Source organism: Ammospiza caudacuta, chromosome 5 (assembly GCF_027887145.1).
Source record: "Ammospiza caudacuta isolate bAmmCau1 chromosome 5, bAmmCau1.pri, whole genome shotgun sequence".
Taxonomy (NCBI): Eukaryota; Metazoa; Chordata; class Aves; order Passeriformes; family Passerellidae; genus Ammospiza; species Ammospiza caudacuta.
In genome coordinates this window covers 68,460,503-68,485,024 of record NC_080597.1, presented here as the reverse complement: position 1 = coordinate 68,485,024, position 24,522 = coordinate 68,460,503, and the positions used below count along the sequence as shown (strand labels likewise).

The 24,522-nt window shown below is 37.2% G+C and overlaps 1 protein-coding gene across 1 annotated transcript in view; it reads left to right on the top strand.

Annotated features, from left to right (window-relative positions):
* PCLO (piccolo presynaptic cytomatrix protein) overlaps positions 1-24,522 on the top strand; it is a 320,339-nt gene that overhangs the window by 213,361 nt on the left and 82,456 nt on the right. Inside the window, exon 10 of the mRNA XM_058805751.1 lies at positions 371-496. Coding sequence (XP_058661734.1) covers positions 371-496 — 126 coding nt within the window. The remainder of the gene's footprint in view (positions 1-370; positions 497-24,522) is intronic.

Below are 24,522 nucleotides of genomic sequence, written 5' to 3'. Positions count from 1 at the left end.
TGTTGTAGGCATATGATAAGGCTATCCTTTGAATCCACCCTTCTTTTGTATTTCTAGCAATTTAATTCAATTTATTAATATTGCAAATAGATTGTCAGAAGAAGATAGGATAAGCTTCAATGTAATTTTTAATAACTCAGTTGTTTGTGTTATGTCAGTCATGCAGTAGCTGCTCAAGAAGATATTCCCAAATTTAAGTCTTTAGAAGAGCATCAGATGTGACTGCAGTTAACCCTGATCTCCCAGCTACAGACAGAAGTTATCTGGGACATCTTCAGTAACCTCTGATGTCTTGTTCTCTTCCTTTCCTTCCAGTGAATTATTCATTGCTTCATTTCTGTTCAAAGTTTTCTCTTTCTTTTGATCACAGGCAATGGACTGGGAATCCGAGTTGTAGGTGGGAAAGAAATTCCAGGAAGCAGTGGGGAAATTGGAGCTTACATTGCCAAGATCTTGCCTGGGGGCAATGCAGAGCAGACAGGGAAGCTTATAGAAGGTAAGATAAATGCATTATTAAAATATGAAGCCATGGGACTGTTGGGATTTTGTTATGATTATTTATAACACACATTTTCTCTTGCGCAACGGATGCAATCTTGTGCAAGGAATGAGAGCTACACCTCCATGATGCTTAAAGCAGAAAAGGCCTGATGGAAAGTGATTTTATGGCCTCTATGTCCAAAGAGAGTTGCCACAATGAGCATTATTAGGGCGTGTCTTCAGTAATATGTGTCAACATGATGTCTGCATGGCCACATGTCCTCATCCTATTTCATGGACATGGATTGTGAAGATCTTTAACCTTTAATCTTGATCATCTAAGTATCCTTGTTGGAAATTAGTTTTGTTTCTTAGTTTTATTTCATATATTATTTATATGACTTAATTTCTATTTGAAATTGTATTTCTTAGTTGCACAGGTAAAACAGATCCAGTTGTCTCCCAGTTACATGCACAAACTTTTCTTTTTAGTCCCGTATAAGTCATTTCTAATGTTTGTTGTCCAATTTAAGGTAACCATCCAACCTGCCCCAACAGGCAACAGAGAAAAAGAAGTAACCAGAGAAAAGCAGTTATTTCACCTAACTTAGACCTCTGTTTCAAGAACTGAAAGCGTCTTCCTCCTTTAATTGGCTTTTAGAAAACTGCATTCAACTTCACATCATTTTTTAGGTTATCAAAGCTAGACGGAGTGATAACTTCATTATCAATACATTTTCTAGAATTATTGCAATGTGATCAATCTAACAATTTATTTCTGTGATTACATGAATACCACCTTCTTTTTATAACTTTCTCTTTTTATAGCTATTTTCTAGTTCCCTTTTACAAATCTGTATGCACCTGAAGTGTCAGTCTGTCCATAGACAACAAAAGAGTACATTTGTGTACAACTCATTAAACTCTTTTATGTTTTTTCTTTTTTCCTAAATAAAAGCATGAACTCGGGGAAAAATAACAAAAGAAGAAAAGTGGGAAAAATAACAAAAGAAGAAAAGTAGGAAAAATAGTTATTCCAGGCAGAATTAAATTCACATAAGTTTTCTGAATGGTAAACAAGCAAAAAAAAGTCATGATTTAATCAAAAGTACTTTGCAGGCAGAAAAACTTAGTAAATTGATTACAAAATGTATTTATAAGGAATAGTTTTATTATTCTGTGGGTATTACAAAACAGTATCACCTGCATTCACCCGGTAGCTTTTTACATCCTTGGTGCTTTCTTTGCCAAAATGTTAATGACATACAACAAAAAAAAAACCCCAAAGTGACACAAACCCCAATGTGCAATGAAATTAAACAGAAACTTAAAAAGAAATATATTTCTTTTTGGCCTATACAGTTGATTCTGATATTAATTTTTAATGGGTAGTATCTTACTCATTGAATGATAGAATAGTGTTATTTTTGTGCATGAATGATGAAAGAATTGACCTTAATTGTGTGTGTTTTGAATCAAGTATTTGTTTTGGCTCCCTCTGTACAAATAAGTAGGTCTTTCATAACTGTGCTAGATCACGCATGCTTTGTTTCAGTACCAAGCAAGTAAAGAGGAAAATGTGGTTATTCAACATTTCCCCAAGACTGGACATTTCAAGAAAGAGAATGAGCAGTTACAGATTGGAATTATCTGTAAACTTTTGGTTTATTTTACCAAGAAATTTTCTGGAAATTGAAGTTTAAAACAGTTCTCTATTCACCATATTTGGTTCATTTCAGCAGTGATCAAGAACATCTTGGATTTACAATAACTACAGGAGAAACCTGACATAGAAATTTACTTTTTAATATGTTCACATAATATATTTTGAAGGTTTATTCTTATATTATAGGAAGATGAATGTGAGAGTGAAATATTTACTCCTTTGTTCCATTCTCCCATCCTATGTTCAGTCATGTTTCTGATCCAACCTTTATAAAAGTATCCTAGACTTGGATAAGTTGGCATATATCAACTCCATCAAAATCCCTATATTTCATCTGTAGAATTTGTCCACACAATGTCTCAGAATGTGTTTCAGTATTGATGTGTTAAATGTTCTCTCAGAGAGAAAAAATGCTTCCTGTAGAATGCACTTTGACTATGACATACAAGAAAAACATTTCCTCTCACTGTCATTCACCTTTAGGTCTTGCCTTTACATCTAGTTTACTTTTTATGTTATTTTAGATGGCTATCAGGGATCAACAAATAATTTTTTCTACTTCACTGTGAGTTGTGGTTGGCTTAGTGGAAATGTGGCTGGTGCCCATTTAACCTCTACCCCTCAGAAGAGCTAAAATCCACTGATGTCTTCAATCATTCCCATATTGATCTGGGTAAATCCAGCCAGACTGTTGGATTTACCAACATCTCTGAAAATAGAAGCTGCCCTTCTTTTCTTTTTCAAGTTATTTGCTGTCTCTCACACCACAGAGAGAAAAAATAAAGAAAACTTTGCATGTCATTATCTGTAAATGAATTACTTTTTTTTCAGTAATCATGAGTCACTTTTCCTGATGAAATGCTGTGTGACTGCAAGTTAGAGTATAAACAGTCATCAAGTAAACATCTACTAATGTCACTACAAGTTAGTATCTTGACTCATTAGCCTTTCTAAGAACATGAATCACTCTGAAAAATCCCATCAACTTAATTAATTCCTCTAATTCTAAAAACACTGGGTTAAGTCTGAAAATCCTACCAATAGCATAAGAAACAAGGCTGAAGAAACAAGGTTGGATTTATTGTGGTTATGAAGGAAGACAAACTCCTACCTGCTCTCTGTATGACTGCATATAAATAAATGACACAGAGATAGCATTCCTATCCTTAGGGAATAACATAAAATTTTAGCCTATTTAAAAAGCTTTGGAGGAGTCTTAGTGCTGAAAAATTTATTTATAGTCCTGACTGGCAAATACCACTCTTCTCGGTTCTCTCACCTTGAATTGCTTTCAAATGTCAAAAATATCTCTGATTCATCACTCATTGGCGTAACAAAAACTGTGGGTGGAGGACTCATTCCACGGAGCTCATCAAGTGCAAGGGCTGTGTCAGTTTGATGGATGTGTCTGTGCTCCCCCTCGTGCTGACAGGAACAGTTCAGTTCCATTCCACCTGGTGAATCCACTGAGTGAGTGGCATTTCAGCCAGCATTTTTCAGAAACAGAAGAACATGGAGTAAGGAGCAGGAATGAAATGTTTATGTGTGTTTCCTACACTTACAAGTTTTCTGGGTACCCTTGGCATTCCAGTTTTCTGATTGGACCATTTCAATAGGCTGAGTAGAGAACTGGGAACTGATAACAGGTGTCTTTATTTCAAGTTTTCAATCCAGACAAGCTGTGTTGCAATGGTTAGGTCATCTGATGCTCACTGAGATGAAGACATTCCCTGACTTTCCAGTCTTCTAGAAATTCTGGTAAACCAGCTCTGTAAAAAACTTATGGTGAACTTGATTTGTGGTGATCTTACTGCCTTTGCTTATACCTCACTCAGCAGCATTAGTCAGACTTCTGTTAACCTGTCCTGAGCGCTTATGTGTGCATGTCTATTTTTAATATGTATGGATCATTTAAAATATATCTATCCTGCTTAAAAAACAGGAAAATAATATATATGAAGACAAAAATCTTGTCATGAAAAATACTGAAATAGAACTTCCTGGAAGAAAAACTACCTGATAGACATAAGATACTGAAAGATAATGAGACCTATTAAAGGTGTTAAGTAGGTCAGAGCAGAGAAACTGCACTGCTGTTGGAGAGTTCCATCTTAGATGTGATCTTAGTTAATGGTGCCCTCCCCTCAGTCCAATCCTTTAGCACTTATTTTTATCTAAATTAATAATTACTTTTCTCAGGATGCAGGAAACATTGCTCATGAAAACACTGTAAGGGTCCTGTCAGAGCCACCTGCCTTCAAGAGTAGGTAAAAGCACATCCAATGTCCTCAGCAACAAAGTCTAAATATTGAGGATAAGTTCCTAAATGTGCTCAGCACCTTTTAGAATTTGATTCACCTGCTAAGAAAGAGATGGTCAGCTTTTCTAAATGTGTTTATTGCCTTTAATTGTGCTGAAAGTTTCCCAGGCCGCATGGCGGGTTCCCCTTAGGAAAGCATTCTAAATGAGTGGGTCTTTGGGAATGCCAGAGATCTCTTTCATCTTTAGAAAACTGCAAACTCAGAACTTGAGGATGCCTTCAGGAAATGAAATTGAGGTCTCCCTGTTTCCTCCTATCCATATTTATTCATGTTTCTTTTCCCCTCATGTATAAAGTTGTACATATTCTTATATTTTCAATTGTCACAATTTTCTTCTGGAAGAAGACTTTTGATATAGAGCTAACTCTCTCTAATGCCCTAATATGGGGTCAAATAAAACTGGAATCATTCCTCATATTAAGACTTAGAGCCTTTCTTTGGACTTTCATGGGATGGCACAGCTTATGACCTCTTGGATCCACAGACCATAGCCACAGTGTCAACAAAAATACTTTCTCACAAATCTGGAGCCAGTAGAGAGAACATGTTCACTGCTTGTCACCAAGTAACTTTCCACACCAAACTGACACATGAGATGAACAGGGTGTGCCAAAAAACATGCTCTTCCTGGCAAAAGAGGGCCACATCTAGACCAGTGGGAAGTGATTTCCACCCAAAGCAAAATATGATAGGAGAAAGGAAAAAAAGAGGAATTTGGATAACCTCCATCAGAGAGCAGTCTAGCTCCCCACCTTCAGTTCATGGAAGAAGGCAGACCCAGGAAGCCCTGTGAGAACCCTGCCTTAACCAGAATGGTCTGCAGCTCCCACCCATGGTGTGGACTTTGGCTTGTGACCTAGTTCACTTCAAGTATCACACTTCATAATGGAAGAGTGTATACTGAGAGTTTCTTCAAAGGCAGAGAAGAAAAAGTCAGGGTTCAGTGGGACTCTTTTCTATATGTGTCCAAATATGGTTAGCACAGCTCTTCATTATTTCCAGAACAGGCAGTAAATCAAAAGGAAAATTATTATAAAGATACAAGGACTTATATACGATGATAAAGAGAGCAGCTGCATTGTTAGGTGAAAATCTACTACAAAATACCAATCAGTTGACCACCCAGAAATGAGAGTGAAATATGAGAGACTAAGAAATATGAGAGCCTCTGGTAGCAGTTTTGAATCTGGGGAAGGCTGCACATGGAAGCTGAAAGACAGCCAACATGTTCATGGTGTTTAAGCAATCCCTCATGCATAAAGTAGTCTGCATTAAGTGGAGAAAAAGAGTATTTATACTATCTATAGTTCTTCCTCTGAGGAGAATGTAAATAAGGCTAATGAATAAACTAGAGAGGAGATGGCCAATGTGGGGAGATGATTATCTGTACATTGGTTGTCTAGTATAAGTAAGATGAATCTGGCCATAATCAATATTGGGTAGAGGCTATTGGAATATTAGAATTATTGTTTAAAGATTTTTCTGAATTCTGGGTAATGACATCTTTGAATACAGGTAGCTTTCTCACTCCTCCATTTAAAAGTGACAACTAGGTAGTTTCCAGAACCTGTTTCACGTCAGCCATGCCCTGGGAATGTATCCCTTCATGTGTTTTCAGATAATAAATTTTCAATCATAGCTTTTCAAGTCCTTGTCATCTTAAAGCTTGTTATTTACTGGCATTGGAAACACATGATTTCTTTCAAGTCCTCTCACAAGGACAGGGGGATGCAATGGGATTACTGACCAGTCCATGAAAAGATTATAAAGAAAATATTAATAGATTTTCTGTTAACAAGTTCTTTGATACTTTTTTTGGCTACTTTGGATAGCATCAAGTGCTGAAAAGCAAGGCCAGACTTTCAGAAGGTCTTTTTCAAAGGCACTCCAGGTGTAATGGCTGTCCATCTTATCAAAGCTGTCTCTTGTCGTATCACAGACGTGCTTTGCAAGCTGCTTGGAAAATGCAGCGTGACTGGAATGGTCATGGGCACCTAAATAGCTGGAAAACCAGAACAGAAGCAGTAAGTCACTATCCTTCTCTCTACCCTTGTCACGCTTCCCTCTTAGCCCTGAGTTATAGATGAGCACAAGTGTAACTCTGGCTGATCTTTTATCGGTCACTGGCTGGTCATCTATTTGTGGGAAGTGCAATAGGTCTTCCTGAGTTTTAAAATAGTGTAGGGAGCACTGCTTGCTGTTTAGACAGCTAAAATTGGAAACATTGATTGCAGCATCGCAATGGAAAGAGATTTTACAGTCCCCATGAAGCAAAGATAGTGAAGAGCCAGCATCCCTTCTTGAGTCCCTCTGATAATTACATTTCTGGCAAAAAGTAGATAGCACAATGAAGCTGGAAAATGATGAAACAAAATTAAAAGGAGTACAGGAAGGGAAGGAAAAATTCTCAAAAAAACTGGATAAAGTCTTAAATGAATGCCAATAATCTTTCCATCCTCTACTTCCATTTTGCAGTTTGACTGCTTTAATTTATTACTGCATTGGAAAAAAAAGTATTAACTTTACCCTGTTCCCTGAAGTGTTAGTCTTCGTGATCTATTTTGCTGTCTGTGCTTATTCTGGATCAGAAGAGAAGAGAGCTTGCTCTCAACGTCTCCCCTGGGCTACAGGCTCAGGTTTCTCTACCCCAGCAAAAACTGGCTTTATCAAAGACAATGTGAAAAAAATAAATCACAGCATTCACAGAATGACTGGGTTTGAAGAGACCTTAAAGATCATCGAGTCCACCCCATGCCCCAGCACCTCAACTAAACCATGGCACTGAGTGCCACATCCAGTCCTTTTTAAACACACCCAGGAATGGTGACTCCACCACCTCCCTGGGCAGGCCATTCCAGTCCTTTATCATTCTTTCAGTAAAAAACTTTTTCCTAATATCCAACCTATACAGGTAATCCAATAACAGGCAGTGCCATTGTTTGGTTGTAAGCTTTGCCCTAAAGCTCTTCAGAAAGGACATAATCTAAAAACAAACAAACCCAAAATACCTTCCTTCAGCTGTAAATCTTAACTTACATAGTTTTGCTCCTCTCATCCATGTATTTTGTTCTGCCTTGTACTTCTTTTATAAAGGTAACAATCAGAGTTATAGGTTATTCTTGTTAAGTATGGCAATGGATATTCAACATACAAAAAATGCCTTTAAATATTTTTAAATTAAATTTTTAAGGAAATAAAGTTAGTAGAAAGGACACCCTGCCAAAGTGTATCATTTAACATGTTGGAATTAACTTAATATCTGCTAGAATGGAAAAAAGAAAGGCAGAAATCTTCATCGCACTGGTTTGGCTGTTCCCTATGCTGTCCCACTGACAGTGGTCTCAGTTCCATTCTTAATATGGCAGAAGTTGAGCTGCTCTGAGAGTTTTGTTTGGCCTTTTGCTAAGATATGAGAAAGAAATGAGAATTACCAGAAGGAATGAGAATTGCTTCAGTACTTGCGTGGCACTTACAGAAGGAAGTGAATGTAGAAATAATTGTGATATAAACAATTGACTTGGAAATTTTTTGAGAGCTGGTTACTCTAACACTGCACAGCTTTATTTACTAAATCTCTTTGTTGGTGGTTGAAACACACTTAGAAAATAGCACTTTCCCTGGCTTTAGAAAATATAGAACATATAGTTTAAGGAATTTTAATCTTATGGTGTCAGAAAGATATAACTGAGGTTTTACAAGGATACTTGATTAGAAAAGTTCTTGTATACTTAAAATATTAGTTTCAATGAGATAAAACAAGTAATATGAGATTGTAATGTTTATGCTCAGAATGTAATTTCTGTATACTTGATTTTTCTGCAACCAAAATCAGCACTTAAGAGATGTTAGAGAGTAATTAGCATCTAGGAAGTAGTTGAGCAGCTGTAAGGACTGAGCTGTTAGGATTTTTTATTTATTTAATCTAAAGCAAAACGCAAAATTTAAGGTGTACTTATAAATTCTGTAAAGCTATGGGAAAGAAGCATTAAATGGAAACATATTATGGCCAGTAACAATACGGCCCCTTGCATAATGCCAGCTACCAGTTTTTTCACTCCTGCATTTAGTCTTGCTATGTAACCATATAAACTACTATAGTTTATACCTTGTTTGTGATCAACAATTCTGAAAATAACTTGAACAATTAATTATTGATGAAAATCAATTTTGCTAGAAAAGGCATATTATACAAATTGCACAAGGAACTTGGATTCCTAATAACAAAGAAATAATTTTATCAAAACGCTTGTATGGCTAGGCGTTTCTTAAGTCTTAAATAGATAAGTCTGATTTATGGAAACAAGAAAAATAACTGGGATGCTTCAATCAGAGGGAAGAGGCAAATACAGTCACTAGATATTCCAGAGCTAATGAAGTTAAGAACCATCACAAAGGTCATGAGAAAAACACTCATCAAATGTTTTAAATACAAATTGTGGAAGATCACTGTTAAATGCCATTGCTGTCATAACTAGCTTGCAATAACACTCCACCAAGATTGTACTAGAAACTACTACTAGCTATTGTAACGTACTTATGTGGAGCTATGCAGTTTGTAATTTTCAGATGCACAGCTTTTGGCAGCAGTTATTTTTCAGGACCTTGATGAACAGTTCCTGTTAGAAAGAATATCCACTTCTGGGAAAGAACCATCCATGCTTCCAGAGAACGTGCCTGAAGCCGTTTCTCTGAGCAGAGCAGGTAGAGCAGCAGGCAGCATTGTCTCAGGCTGCCCACGAAGCTTTCTTGGCTCCTGCTGGCACTGACCAACTTTCTGCTGTCCTCTGGGATCACACACATCACAGGTGCTTTGGGGTTCTTCCTCTGACATTGACAAATACCACCCATCCAGGTGGTCCCACTCTTTCTGTCTTACTCTTCAATACTTTGTTTCTGCTATATTCTTACACTGTGAGTACTTTTAAGGCTCATTTGTCTCCACAGAAGAGTTAATTCCTTCTTTCACTATTCTTAAGATACTGTTTTAAAACCAGGTGGATGTGTTTTCCTCAGAAGATGCAGGTGTATTTCCTGTGTCAGGACTCCCAATACACACTGGCAGAGGTGGCAAGAGGTGTGTGGCTTTTCTGGTTTGGGCAATGCTGGAGAGAAGATGGGTTTAGTTACTGCTTCCAAGATATTCAGGGATAAACCTGCATCTTTAGTCAAACACAGACTAAAAATCTCCCTGGGATTGTTAAAATAGATATTTTCTAGATCATGTTATACCTGATAGCAAATAGCACAAGCAGAGGCATAAAACCACTGTGCCTGCCCCTGTGCCCAGCTGCTTGCTGAGACTGATGATAGGGACTTGAATCTCAGCCTGGAGCATCAAAGATATGTGCCTGTATTGCTCTGGTTCTTGTCTTCATTTTCAAGGACCAGCTTCTGTGCAGCAGATTTACAAAGAAGCCAGACAAATGTAAATCCTTCAGTGCCTAAACTGAGGCAAATCTTTCTTACCAGTGGAAGTCATCGAACACACCCTCCCATTTCAATTCACTCTGCAGGGAGATTAGGTATGTTTTTTAGATGAAGTCTCTCACTAATAACCTAAAATTAAGACTTTATAGGCTTACCTCAAGCATGCTGAGCCCCATCTCATGAAACAAAATCAGGACATTTTTATCTGCTGTTTATAAGGGACAAGATCTATTTGGGCTCACATACATGGGCATTCCCAAAAAACATCTTTCTACAGTGTGAAAAAGCCTTTTGCATAACCACTGATAGTGACTTTTCAGTGAACTGGGAAGCTAAAAATACCCTAATTCCATTTCCTATTGTGCAGATTGCTGTGGGCTCAAACTTGCAGACTAGCAGTTTGATGTGATTGTAGTAAAAAAAAAAAAAAAATCTAGTGAAATCCAAGTGAGGGTCATCTTGAAGTACAGGTTAAATAAAGCTATGTCCTTATGGAGAATTATTCCTGCCACTGGATTCCAAAAAGTGTATTGAATCATTTTTTGTTTACATGTAGCAATTTTAACCTTCAATCTCATTCCTGAAATCTGAATCTCCAGGAATATTAGGCCAGCCTGGCCACTCTATGGAATGCTATATTGATGTAAAACATAACAAAGATTCAGGGCCCAAGGTGAATTGTCCCCACTCAGGGTCTGTTCTGCTGAAATTCAGGTGGACAGACAGCCCCTTTCAGTGGCTCTCAAGAGCTATATGTTGTTTGCAAACCACAATTCTCAGCAGCTAACAGGACTACAGAGAGCTCATTTTTCTGCCTGTGAATTAGGCACTGCAGAAAGCAGAATTTCTTTAGTCACTTGTTATTTCAAAGTACTTTCTAGGTAGGTGTGTGCAAATTCTTCCAAGACCATAAGAATCATTATGAAGAGTTGTTAATAATTTAATGTTTAAAAAGATGGTTCATTTGAGGACTTATGAAGTTACTTTATAGGTACATTAACATGTTCTAGGCAACTTTTCAAACATTTTTTTTTGGTACTTTATTATCACTTCTGGAAAAACTGAATTAGTCATTATTGGTGTGGTTGGGGGAGGATCTAATTGATTAGAAAATGCAAGGATTTGCAAACAGTTTAATTCAAGTCAGTAAGATGACAATAATTTATAGTATAGCTATTTCCTCTGCATATTGGAGCTCAGATTTCATGAATGATATGTGGCGGAATGAGCAGTTTTAGGTCAGCATGTACTGACATTTTCCTTCAAAAAATCAGACTAGAATGTAAAATGCAAAACATTTGAAGGCAAAGATATTTCAGCCAGCCAGCCTTAGTGTCTGGCAGACATGGGCAGGTAGCAGCTCTGTTCTCCAGGGTCTGAGCTCTGCTGAAGCCTCTGGAAGGACACAGCAGCTGTGCAGAGGTTCACACTGCATTTGAAACATGTAGAATATTTCCAAGCCATCATATATATGGTGCAGCTGATCCTGACTGCTTTTGTGTGGAAATGCAGAGGTTCAGTACCTGCCAAGGGAAGAAGAAACCTCAGTTCTGGGCCTTCCCCAACACAGATGATGTTGAGTTGCTCAGATACTTCTGCTTCTAAGGAGAGCTGTGTCTGAAATGGTGCTTACCACTGAATTTCATTAAAAACAAGTGGTTGGGACCATTTTGTTTTTACTTGGATCTTGCTTCCTGATTTCCAACTAGTCCATCTCCCAAATTATAAGGCCTAAGTTATTATTTGGTGTGGCAATTTAGGTACTTTCTGGGAACTGTACTTTTTTGTCATAATATTATACAGAAGTGCAACACAGTTACTTTTTCTTGATCTCATGTACATTTTACCCTGGCATTATTGCACATGTTTCTGTTATTCCCCAAACCATGTAGTTATGAAAATAGGAGCTTTCTTAAGAATTATTTCCAATGGAACCATGAAATGCTTCAGTCATAGCATTGTGATCCTCATTCCAACTGATTCTTTTTTTTTTGGTGTATTACATTAACAAAAGGGATGGTTCATTAGTGTACTGCTATGTCACAAACCTTTTATATCTATAAGTACATTATTCCTACGTTTATAACATGTTAAATGTTCTTCTCTTTGGAAGTAAGCAGTGTCAGTCTAAAATAAAATGTATAAAAGAACTCTATACTTTCATTCAGACCTTAAATTGGATTTTTGAGTAATAGTAAGACTTCACATGGAAAACATGGGAGAAAAGTGTCTGCCTTTTGATAGTATGGAAGTAAAGAAAAAAGTTATTTGCAATTTCAGTGAAAGTTTGTAGAAAGATACTGAATAATGAGGCTAAAGCTCTATGTCTACTTCTGAATCCCAAGAATTACACTTAAGATCCAGTTACCTGTGTAATATTGTGCATATACCTTTGCATTTTGACTGTAAGGAACCTTTCCCTGGAGACTCATTGCTGCCAAACCAAAAGGGCATGTCAATAACCAAGAAATATTAAATCTTAAAAAGTCCATAAGGCCTTCAAGATGATACAGGTAATTTGATGATAAAGAACAATCATCCTGTAGTAGTGCTTCTACTAGAGTGGTTCCTTAGTCTTCAGAAGAGTAAAGGATTTTCTGTTGGCTTGATTTGTTTTTCTTTCCTTTTCATCAATTTATTGCTAAGAGATCAGTAAGGAGAGAGTAGAGACACAGTGATACACATCTACTAAAAGAAACTCAAATTACAGACACAGGGAAAACATTTGCAATCTTTTTGCATGCTCATGTGCTAACTTTCCATTCCAAAACAGCTCACATCAGGAGGAATCATGTCTGGAACAGCCTTTAAAGATACCCAGAAAAGCAGTGTTAGTTTTGGTACTGCCCACAAGCTCTGTTCTATGAGGGTTCAGCTTTTCAGAGGCAATTCCTCTTTCTGAGCACTTCTCATCAGAGCCAGAAGACAGCTAACAGATCCTGTATTGCACAGCAGCACCCAAGCTGCTTCAACCCAGGCCTGTGAACTTGATACTGCTCATGTGCAGTCAGATTGCATTGCAAAATGCACAATAAATATGGGACAGGCCAGCGTTGGAAGGGTAGGCTGCACTTTATGGGCAGGCAAAAGGTGAAAAAGAGCAGGAAGGAGAGAAAAAGGGCATTAGCATGATCTGTTTAGAGGAAATGAAAGGCAAAAACAGAGGAAAGCAGTGTGGTGAAAAACAAACTCCCATGTTCATAATTTCTATTCATGATATATGTTCAACAGAATCTATTTTCATGGGCAAGATGAGTGCCCTTTACCTGCCCATGTGCAATGACAGGGTCATTGGCAGATGCTGACCAGTCACCCCAATGAACAGAGGGTTTCATTATTTCCTAATAAATAGATAATGTGCTGAACAGCACCCCATGAAATTAACCTTTAAGATGACAGCAAAAGGAAATGAGTCATTCCAGGCAATGCTCATCATTGTGTGAGCTCTACACTTGCTAAATGAGTTCTGTCATAGTGTGGGTGAAGTGGAATCAATCCATATAATTCATACATTTGCTGCTCATACAGGCAACTTTGGAACTGCTAAGTAGAAATAAGCATTGACTTATGTCTAGCTAAAGCAAAGTTATGTATTACATTAACTGATTACACTTTTCAGATGGGTCTGAAGGCACTGAATAGAAAGAACTGAGAGTTCCTGTGTGAAAGAGAGGATAAAATGAATCAAAATTCTAGGAAAGTACTTTCATGACTGGTGCTAATGGGGAGGTAGAAACAGTTTTAATCTTAGACACTAAAGAAAGAAAAGATAAATCTTTCATCATCTTATTCACAGACCACTGTAGTATTCTTAGAAATATCAGCCTATCTCAGTGATAGTAATACCTCTGCAATTCACACAGTAGGAGCTGACTGATTAGTTACAAAACAGGGGCTTTCTTCTGATTCAATAGCTGTAGAGAACATGAGACAAGAAAAACATTTCCCACTGTTTTGGAAGGAGTGAAGATCCAAAGAAGGAACTGAAAATACCTTAAAGCACAACAGTGATCCTTGTTGAATATGATGTAGGCAGACTGGCAGATATGATAAAACAGCTTTACTGAGCATGAGCATGAGCATCCTCTATCTGGATGATTACCCTTCAGTGGTGCACATGGACGGGCTGCAATGCTGCCTCAGAGGTTCTGTCTCTGAACGGAGACTAGCTGGGAGAGCACCTGACAGCTACAGCAGATAAACACTTCTCTGCTGCCTACACTTTTCATAGATGTGGAAAAAATTTGGTGCCACCTAATGGACAGCCCCCAGCTCCCAAATTCTGAATGTGTTTTACAGGGATTCTTTTGCAAGGCATCTACAAAAGGATCTCCCTATATTTGTTAATGTTTCACATGAAGAATTTCTCATTCAGCGTACTTAATCACATATCTTCAGATGAAATATGCATTTTTTATAGGTGAAGACTTAATAAGCCCCATGGGTAATACAAAGGTTTCTGTATTTGCTGGCTTTAAATTTATGACTTGGGGTCATCTCACAGTTTCCTAAATTGCAGCAATATAGCAACACATAAAACTAAATTACTGCACCTAAGTGTTCTGATCTGTTTATGGGTGAAATTAAACTAGCTATTCTGTCAGTCACATAAATTATTCTACACCATCCTTAAGCATGTTTACTGCTACAGCTGCATGGACATTGCTGTCTCTTTCAGTAGAAACGTTGACTACATCAACTAAATATTTAGTCCAAGGGGTTTATATCACTTGTACACTTGCAGAGTATATTAGCAAAAATTAGTTAGACTATGGACTATTACAATGACAGCCAGAAAGAGTAATACTGCAAATAATTGTTATTCCTGAAAAAGCTGTTAGGTATAACCTGTTTGTATATCATGTTCTTCAGGAAGCAAAACAGGTTAAGAAAACATAAGAGTATATCTCTTGTATCAGATGAGCCACAAGATACGATAAATTCAACATATTTATCTGTGATGTATGAATAGATGTTTATACATGTAGCAAGATGCAGTATCTCCTCTTCCTTGTTTGAGCCTGCCCTCCCAGTAGCATCATCCCTAGCTGGAACATGAGCATTAGTATTAGATCTGCAATTTGAACATCATGCTTTGTGCTCAGCTGTCACTGAATTCAGTGGTACAAGTAAAGTCAGTTTGATGAATTTTAATTTGTAAAACTACATGCTTTGAAGAGATGCATCTCTTAATGAAACCAATTTTCCATCTCCAGTTTACATTTGCAGATTTTCAGGACAGATTATGGGTTTGGTTATTCTCACTTGCCTCTGAAGAGAGACATAGTAGAATTAGGGGTGTTCCCAAAGGCCTCCAAGCAAAGAACAAAGAAGGAAAAAGATTGGAAACTGTATTTCTATTGCTTCCATTCACTGGAATGAACAGGGGAAAAGGGATTGGACTTTTATTATTTTCTTTAAAATATATTCTATATATATCAAGGTCAGTTTGGATGCGGCTTTGAGCAACCTGGCCTAGTGGAAGGTGTCCCTGCCCATGGCAGGGGGTTGGGAACTATGTTATCTTAATGGTCTCTTCCAACCCAAAGCATTCTATGATATTATAATTCAATAATTAAATACAGTATTTATTTTCATCTATTAAAAAAATAAAATTATCTGTTTTGTTACTTTAGGAGAAAGTAATTATTAGTTGTGGTGAAGATAAAGAAATGCCTTTGAAATGGGATGAGTTCATAGGCAATTTAGCAATTCCTTGGATACTTTTCACCAAAGAAAAATTGCTCAAAGATTTTCATCTCTAAAGGATACAATATCATTTGTGACTCACTCTTTATTGTATTCAGTGTGTTTGGGGGATTTGCAGTTTCAGTTGACATTTTTTTTACTTCTTGCATTTATTTTTGCCTTATTTTTACCTATTGTTGCACTACTGATTCCCAATATTTTATATATGCAATTGCTCAGCTTTGAGTGGAGGCTCCTTTTACTTAAATTTTCTGGAAAATAAAGAAAATATGTAAGTTTTGTTCTGTAAATTACAGCAGCTATTTTTTCTCCTTTTGCCTGGGAAAGAATATTTATTGGTTTTACTTGAAAAAACAGAGATGGTTGTTTTAATCTTGTACACTGTTTGACACTAATAATTTTAATATTTGACACCTGGGAAAAATACAAGTTCGATACCTTTGGTGAAATGAAAGAAGTCTTAAAAGATTAAGCAGTGAAGTGATCCAACTCCTTTGTCCTTGTTGACCCATAATATATATTTGAGCTTGAGTCTACAGATGAAATGCCAGTTTAACATTTATATTTGGCAGTTTAAAAAATAATGCTCAATATCTCACTTGGACATATATTTGAAGGAGAATAAGCTGCTGCAGTACCAGTAAACTTAATGTGAGGATGCCATGCTTGGAATTTGGTAATAGTTCAGTGTTTTTAAATGTGGTTTTGATATGTAATTAAAACACACAAATTTGAAGAAATAGGGACAGTTTGTCTTAGGGCTGGAGTGTAATTGCTAAGTGGAGGCCATGGAAGCATCAAAGCGGACAGATTTATTGCCATTATCGTTACAGGACAAGGCGATGCCTGTTTGGGCAGCAGTTTCTGGCTGCTGTGCAGCAGCAGGAGCAGTAGGTTGAGTACCTGCACCACACCATTGTCACAGAGCACTCAGGCTGGGGACAGACACATCTTTCCAGCACCTTTCCTACCTTTCCATCACCTAGTTCCACATCAAGCCCAACTCTCCTCTTTTTGACCCATCTCAAAACCATAAACCACATCTCATAGGCAGTTTTATTCCTTAGGAGTTTTGATGCTGCTGCTTCAGCAGAAAAGCTCTTGTGTGCCTTCAGGAGGTTTGAAAGGTGGGCCCTGAGCTACCAGCCCTGTCCTCCTTTGGGTGGTCATCAGCTGCAAGCAGGGCCTTGCAGGGCATTCCTATTCCTGTGTTTGCTGTCATGCTTGGGGCCACAGAGGCTGGAAACTGCTTTCCCTGGAGCGGCACAAATTTAATTTCTACAACTGTAGCTATCAGTCAAGGAATGGTATCATAAGTTTGTTTTGCTTGTCTTTCGGGTGCTTTCACGGTGAATTCAGTACCTTAATTGTTATCATAAGAAACACATAAATACACAGGGACTGGCTGTAAGAGATCATTTGTTTTAGTGTAGATAATGAGAAGAAATAGCAGCTGCTGCTAATCAGTATGCATGTGAGTATTCATAGAAGCTGATTAGGTATATAGCTGCCAGATAATCACCATCCAACCTTGCATGTACAGAATAGCTTCAGTAATTGTGCATTCAAATTTCTTTTAAAGAACCTTACAGAGAATGGCAAAACTGTGGGTGTAATCCTGCATAATTTATTTGCAATGCTCTTTCGTCATGCATGAATCCTACGCTTATTACAATGAACCTATTTGTTAGAATAATGCTACCTCTTTGATCAAGTTTGCATAAAGAGATAGCAATTAAAAAAATTCAGCTGACAGTAACAAGTATGTTAAAGATGTGTAAACACCAACAGAATTACATTCTAAGGTATTGAGAAGAATATAAATTATTCTAAATTATTTAATTTGAAATTAAATGTAAATATTTTTATATTGTTATTTTTAAGACAATTTTAGTAGCGTATCATGGACTATTCTCACTGAGATGTATGACAGTCATTGCAAGGGCTCACTTTCCTTTCTCTAATTCCTGTTGTAGTTCTGTAAGTGTGGTTTTACCTTGGCAGGCAGCTACACCCTGCACAGCCTTTCACTCTGCCGTGAGGTGGGAAGAAATCACTCTATACCATCAAAACCAGTGCAGCCACTTGAACTGCACTCTTAAATATGACCATGCACAAGTTTCATACCTAGATTGATTAGATCTCTCTGATTCTACTCATAAAAGCTACTCACAAACCACATTTAACCAAATCAGATTTTGTTTTGATTTTTAGTTCCTAACTCAGTTTGTGCAAGACATGGCTTGAGCTTTGAGGAAAGGCTACCTTGGGATCTCTGATCGATCCTGGCTGAGCTGAGCAGCCTCAACACCATGAGGGAACATTTTTGCTCTGAATGCAGCACCGAAACTATGCAGGACTACCATTAATGTTGCTAATCAGATGTTCCTAAAAATGAGCTTTGTGCCCACATTTATCACTAAACTCTGAAGAACAAGTAATTATTGAGAACTGAAATTCTGCAGTTTTTCAACTTCCTGTTAAAATGACAGTTAGTTCTAACAGGTAATTATTAGTGTCTCTCATTTTTCTAGCACATATGGAACCTCTACTTCTTAGGGTCGCATAAGCCTAACATTTATTACTAAATCCCTTTATGAATGAGTTACAGGCATACAGAAGTTGGGGAGTTAGTACCCAGTCCTTACTATTTGACAAGTACTATCTCTTACAACTCTACTCTTAGTAAGATTTCTTATGCACTTGGTCTTTCAGTTCCTTCTTCTCATTGATAAGGTACAGCTGTCAGTTTGCTAAACTGAGGGAAAAAAAGTCCTTTTCATTTTCCTGGACAGATTTATCACTTTAAGTGACAAAGGAGGGAATCAATACACATATTTTTAGGTGTCTGGAAAGTAAATATCTTACCTCACCTTGTATTATGGGTTGTTTTTCTAACCATAAGTGGAAGAAGGGATGTGATTCATCTCATTCCAAAAAGGTGTCAGCTGAGATGAGCCATCCTAAGAGGAACCTGCTTCTCTTCATTCATTAACTACTCAAAATTCCTAGACAGCTACTGAGGCAAGACACCTACCTTTTTACAGCCAAAAATTGGTACATTGAGTCTAATCCCAAAAGAAGGTAAAACCAAAGCAGCTGTATGCATGTGTGCATGACAGTTGTTCCCTGCAGACATACATTCTGCTTTCCATGGTCTTTTATTTATTATTCTAAACCTCTTCAAAATTAGAATAATAATAAAAAATATCTTTTATCACTTGTGGTTTCACTTGTGGTCCATTGAAACCAACCAATAATCAAACAGTTTTTTTCTGCATACTTTCTACAGCTATGGACACGTATGTGTCAGGAATTTGTACAAGCATACATTTAGATACTACAAGAGAAACATAAAACATGATCATTTAAATGAAGTCATTCCAATGATGGAAAAATTTAGCTCAGCTTGATTTAGAACACAAACAAGTTGATTCAGAGGTAATATCATGGAATTACTTTATCTTGTATTATAAAGAGCGTAATTTCCAAAAAACTTTTCTTAAAAGGAGAATTCTATGCATTATATGAAAAATAGATACATACAGGAGATGAGAACTGCATAGCACTGGCCAGAAATTTGTATTCACTTTCCTCAGCTTTCAGGTTACATGAGTCTCACAAATGAGATAATAGTGTGTAAATTCGACTTTATATTTGAATAATCACATAATGTCAGAACTGTAAAATTACTCCCAGGGTACAGAGGATGATTATTGACAGAGTGACTCCTATTAAAACACATCAAGTAAGGCTCTCACTCTATGCCATGTGACAGACTGGCATTTTAAGGTCTTCAGCCACTCTCATTAAGACTTGACTTTTTGCTTTAACAGTGGTGTTTGCTCACTGTGAGTCACAAACATTTTCTGTTCTTGTTTCTAAATGACCTTAAGTAGCATTGGCATGCAATGCATAACCATGGCCTTTGCTCATTCCTAGCAGGCTTTCAGTATTTAAATTATCCTAATTATTCCTAATTATTCCGTTATTTTCTGAATTGGTCTCTGTAGCTCCTTAGTGGTGACACTGCTGGAAACCAGCCAGGAATTCACCAAGCAAGGGTGAGACCCCCTGATCTGCGTGAGGAAAGACTCTGCAGGAAGCCCCAAGAGACTCTGCATGCTGGGGGTCCTCATTTAGGAGTAACTTTGGCATTAGTTCTTTCCCTGTTGTCCTTTTCAAATATAGCCATTCTGTCCCAAGCACCAGGATGTGTCTGTGCAATTGCTATGTCCAGAGAGCAAGGGATGTCAACTGCTGAGCCTGTTTCTCACCCTCTGGGATCATAAATTGACAACCATCTGATGGTCTCAGATGTGCCTTTTGCACACCTTCAGAAGCTGATGGTTATCTTTTGTTTCTCTACCTAATACCCCTGAGAGACACTGGAAATTTTTGCTGGGTTACTCTTTGTCCTTTTTTTCTTATCTCAGGGTCACCACCCTGTTCTTTATCTTCCTGCCAGTCTTTTTTAAAGTTTCAGGCTGCACTTTGATTTAGACAGTGCTTTGCTAAATACAGTTCTGCCTTGTCTTTTTTAAAGCTACTTTTCCTTACCTGAGCAAAGTGTCCTTTGAAACTGCATTTTAATGAGTTAGGATCTTGATGACATGTTAACCTATGTGCCACGAATCACTCTTTTCTTCCAGCAAAATTCTACATACATAAATTCCCACTCATATTTCATTCATAGAATCACAGAATATAATCACAGAATATCCTTAGCTGGAAGGGGCCCAGAAAGATCATTGAGTCCAATGCCTGCCCCTGCACAGGGGAGTCCAAAGCATCACAATGTGGCATTCACATTTTCTGGAAAAATCCCTTCACCCAGGTTTTTTCCCCTGGGAAGCTGAGAAGTCTCAAAGACAAAGGAAAACAATAATTATCTGATTTGTTTCTCCTGTGTTTTGCTCCTTTGGAATGTGTTTGGAGATTGTTTACCAACAGGTGATTGTTTCATTGGTTTTCTGTGAATTATTTTGACTTATTGGCCAACGACTGCCAAGCTGTGTCGGGACTCTGGAAGGAGTCATGAATTTTCATTATTATCTTTTTACCCTTTTATGAGTATCCTTTCTGTATTCTTTAGTATAGTTTAGTATAGCATTATTTTATATACCATAGTATCATAAAATAATAATAAATTAGCCTTCTGAGAACACGGAGTCAGATTCATCATGCCCTCCAACGTCGGGGCACTCCATGAATACAATATCACACCATGTGCCTGAGAGCCTTGTCCAAGTGCTCCTGGCAATCCTGGTGCTGTGACCACTTCCATGAGAGGCCCGCTCCTTTTCCTAATATCCAGCCTAACTCCCCTGCCAGAGCTTCGTGCCATTCATTGGAGTCCCATCACTGGTGCCCAGAGAGATCAGTACCTGCCCCTCCGCTTCCCCTCTGAGGAAGCTGCAGACCACGATTGCAGCTCCCCTCAGTCCCCTCTTCTGCAGGCAGAACAAACCAAGTGACCTCAGACTCCCAAGCCCACTGAAAAATCTTTGATAGAGGTCTCATGATGACAATAGAGTGGTGTTTTACATAGACTTTGTTTGAAATGTTTGCTGTCATAATTTAAATTCTTAGGCAGAACAGAAACTGACTAATAAAGAGACAGCGATTCTTTAGACATACGCTGTAACTTCCACAAGAACTGTTTGTTTGCATCTCATGGCATGTCATTTTTGCCCCTTCAAAGGAAAATTTCAGACCCAAGTATCACTCCATTCACAGATGGAACTGAAAGAAATGACTAACAGAACTGCACTTTTGTAAAGAAGAATAAATTATTCCTCAAAAAGAGAAACAGAAAAAAACCTCACTGAATTTGGAACTCACAAATGTAAATATATAATGCAGGCAGGGATATACTAGTCTAAATTCACATCTGGCATTAAAATCTCAGGAAAATAATGGTTTTAGCTATTTACCATTCATGAAAGAGACAGTAAAGGGAAATTCCTACAGCCTTGATGCTAACTATCTTTAGGTGAATCTTAAGATCTTAAGGTGACTTGGAATTAACAGCCTTGTTCATTCTTCATATTATTACATAATTTTAAAAAAATCTGAATTCATAGTAAACTGCTTTTAAAAGCAGAGTAGTTTTTTTTTTTTTTTAATACAGCCTAATAATGAAATGTTTAAGACTTTCAAGTCAATTAGAGCATTTTACAGGAAGGTAATTTCTCTGGTAAAATCATTATCATCTCCTACATGATGTTACTGAAAACAAAGTAAATACACTGCTCTACAGCTTCAGGGAACACTGTGGAGGCAGAGGAGTGGTCTGGAGACAGAGACAAGCACTCACCTGATGTTCATGTGCCCACAGACAGAGCTCATTCCTTGAGCCCCTCTTTAAAAAGGGACTTTTCCTGGGTAGCTCATTGATCTTTGACACCACCCAGCTCCCTGACAGTGAAATGTCAGCAGCTTAGGATTGAATGTAATTGGTTGAGGTTCCTGTCTGTCAACCCAGGGGCTGGTTGGCTTTCTTATTTATAGCCATGTTAATTACCCAGTAGGAGCCAGCTTTTCCTGTGATATACTGTGACGAACACCATGCTGCAAAAAACCCCACTTGTTTTTCTAAAACACTGAATAATTATAATGCACCACAACATTTTGTTCAGCGTGGTATAACTGATCATCTGTCTGCAACTCTGATGTAAACTGATCTTTGAGGCTGTAGTAATGGTGAAAGCACTATAAACTTATCATTTGTATCATACTTATTTTCATAAACTGTAACTCCAAGCTTCATTTAACTTGCCAGAACTTGAATTAGGTCACACAAGCACAAGCAGATCATCACTTGTTGCTCTAGCATAGTTCAGACTGAAGGGTGACCTGTGGAATCATGTGCCAGCACGTATCTAAATCTGAAGACAGTGGTGGGGTGTATAGCTGCCAAAAAATGCCAAGTACCCCTCAAATACAAGAACCCCTCTTTTGCTCTGGCCATACTTTTATAAATGTCATTTTATAGTAGTATAGCAGCCATAAGGTATAGGAGGGTCCATTATATAATTTCTACTTGATGAAGAACATATCCATTTCTAAGAATCGTGAATGTTGCCTATATAATAATTATTGTAATAAGTGGAAAATATTCAGCCTGAGTGTGAATGACAAATGGAAGAAGTAGTTAAGGTGCCAACAGAAAATAATGAGTTTTGGTGTGATTCATTCCATTTGGGGAAATACATTAACACATTGACTTTCATCAATCTATTTTGAACCATCAAAAAACTTTAGAAATAAAAGAAAAGTAACTGGAGAGCATAGACCATAAAGTAATTTAGTGTTGAGTATTAGAATGCAGGTTTATATTGTTTCTCCTTATTCTGAGTGCACATTTAACTTTTATAGCACTTTCTGGGATTTCAAAGTAATGTTTCTGAATTTCAATTTTTACTTGGTATAGAAAAATACTAATATTCACTGATTTTTATTTTACTGATTGAAATTGCTAATCTATGGAGTCCAATTTAATTTTCCTTCATGAGCATTAGGTCAGTGAAAAATGCAATTCAAAGTGACATGTTTATTATGTATATGAATAAACAATGCAGACTATGAAGAAGCAGAGAATGAACCCCAGCAATCTGTGGGTATAACTATGGTGCAACAAAAATCAGAGGCTGTATTCTGAGATTGTAATATTTAGATATTTTTAAATTCCAGTAGGACAGCAGCTCTGAGACTTTAAAATGAATGGAAAACTAATAGGTTTTATACACAAGTAGAGTTGGAAATAATTACAAACTCTTAGGGACACAGCAAACAACAGTTTTTCCACTTCTTGAGTGCCTTGGGTATACTGAATAAGGGAAGCTGAAGTATAACAGTGCATTAAAAGTGACTGAGATTAGCTTTATAATAGTTTACATTATGTTACAAAGGGGAACAAAATTCAAGAGATGTTCCGTGGTTCAGTTTAATATTTCTGTATTTGAATCAACTATGTCAAGACTTGTGTTTAGAGTAATCAAACCCTTGGATGATTTTCAGATTCCTTTCCATTTCAACTTTAATCATGTTGCTAGCTTCTGTCTGAAAGATGAGTCTTAGGAGAGAAAATATTAGAAATCATGTAATATGAGTGAAAACTGAGAAAAATATTGTGCCTTCCAGTTGACAGAAACTGTAATACAGAGACCTATTCTATCTGCATATTTTATAATTTGTTTTATGCTGTTTTATCAATAGGAATGTTATATCTACAACCACATTCAGTTAAACAGTACAGATTTATCACCCGGGTGATGGAGTGAAAGATATATTTATTGAGAGCGTGGGAGCTGATATTGCTAAAATTAAGTTGTTGCTCACCCAGTAAAATAATAATGAAAGAAAGAAAAATGCTAGAAGAAATAATATATTTGATTATCAGGGCAATTACCAGTACTTCCTCAGTCAGCAGAGTTTCCATGGAGCAATGCAGGTTTTTCTCATCTTCCTTTTGTTTTTTTTATTTCTTACCTACTGTACTGATGACCTGAAGCATACAAACTTTTGGAAATTTGACTATCATTTCCTGACTACCAATGACTAGTGACAGAATGTGATTGGTTTTAGGAAAAAAAAATTATCCCAAGTCTCTTGTAACTTCTCAATACTTTTTATCTCTTTTTGTTAATTAGACTTGCACTGCTTCTAAAGTCTTCTTTGTAATGTTACCTTTTTTTAACAAAATGTGTATAGCACTTACATGCTGAGAAAAGAGAAATCAGCTTCTCACCTACATTTTTTTTTCTTAGACCCAAGGGCTATCGGTCTGATCAGTTCAGTCATGTTTAAGTTGCTTGCTTTAAACACTCATGGATCCACAAGGCACACAATAAAAAGAAAATACCCCTGAGCTGACAACCTAAATGGATCTGTGTGTTAGCTGAGGCTGCTGAAATT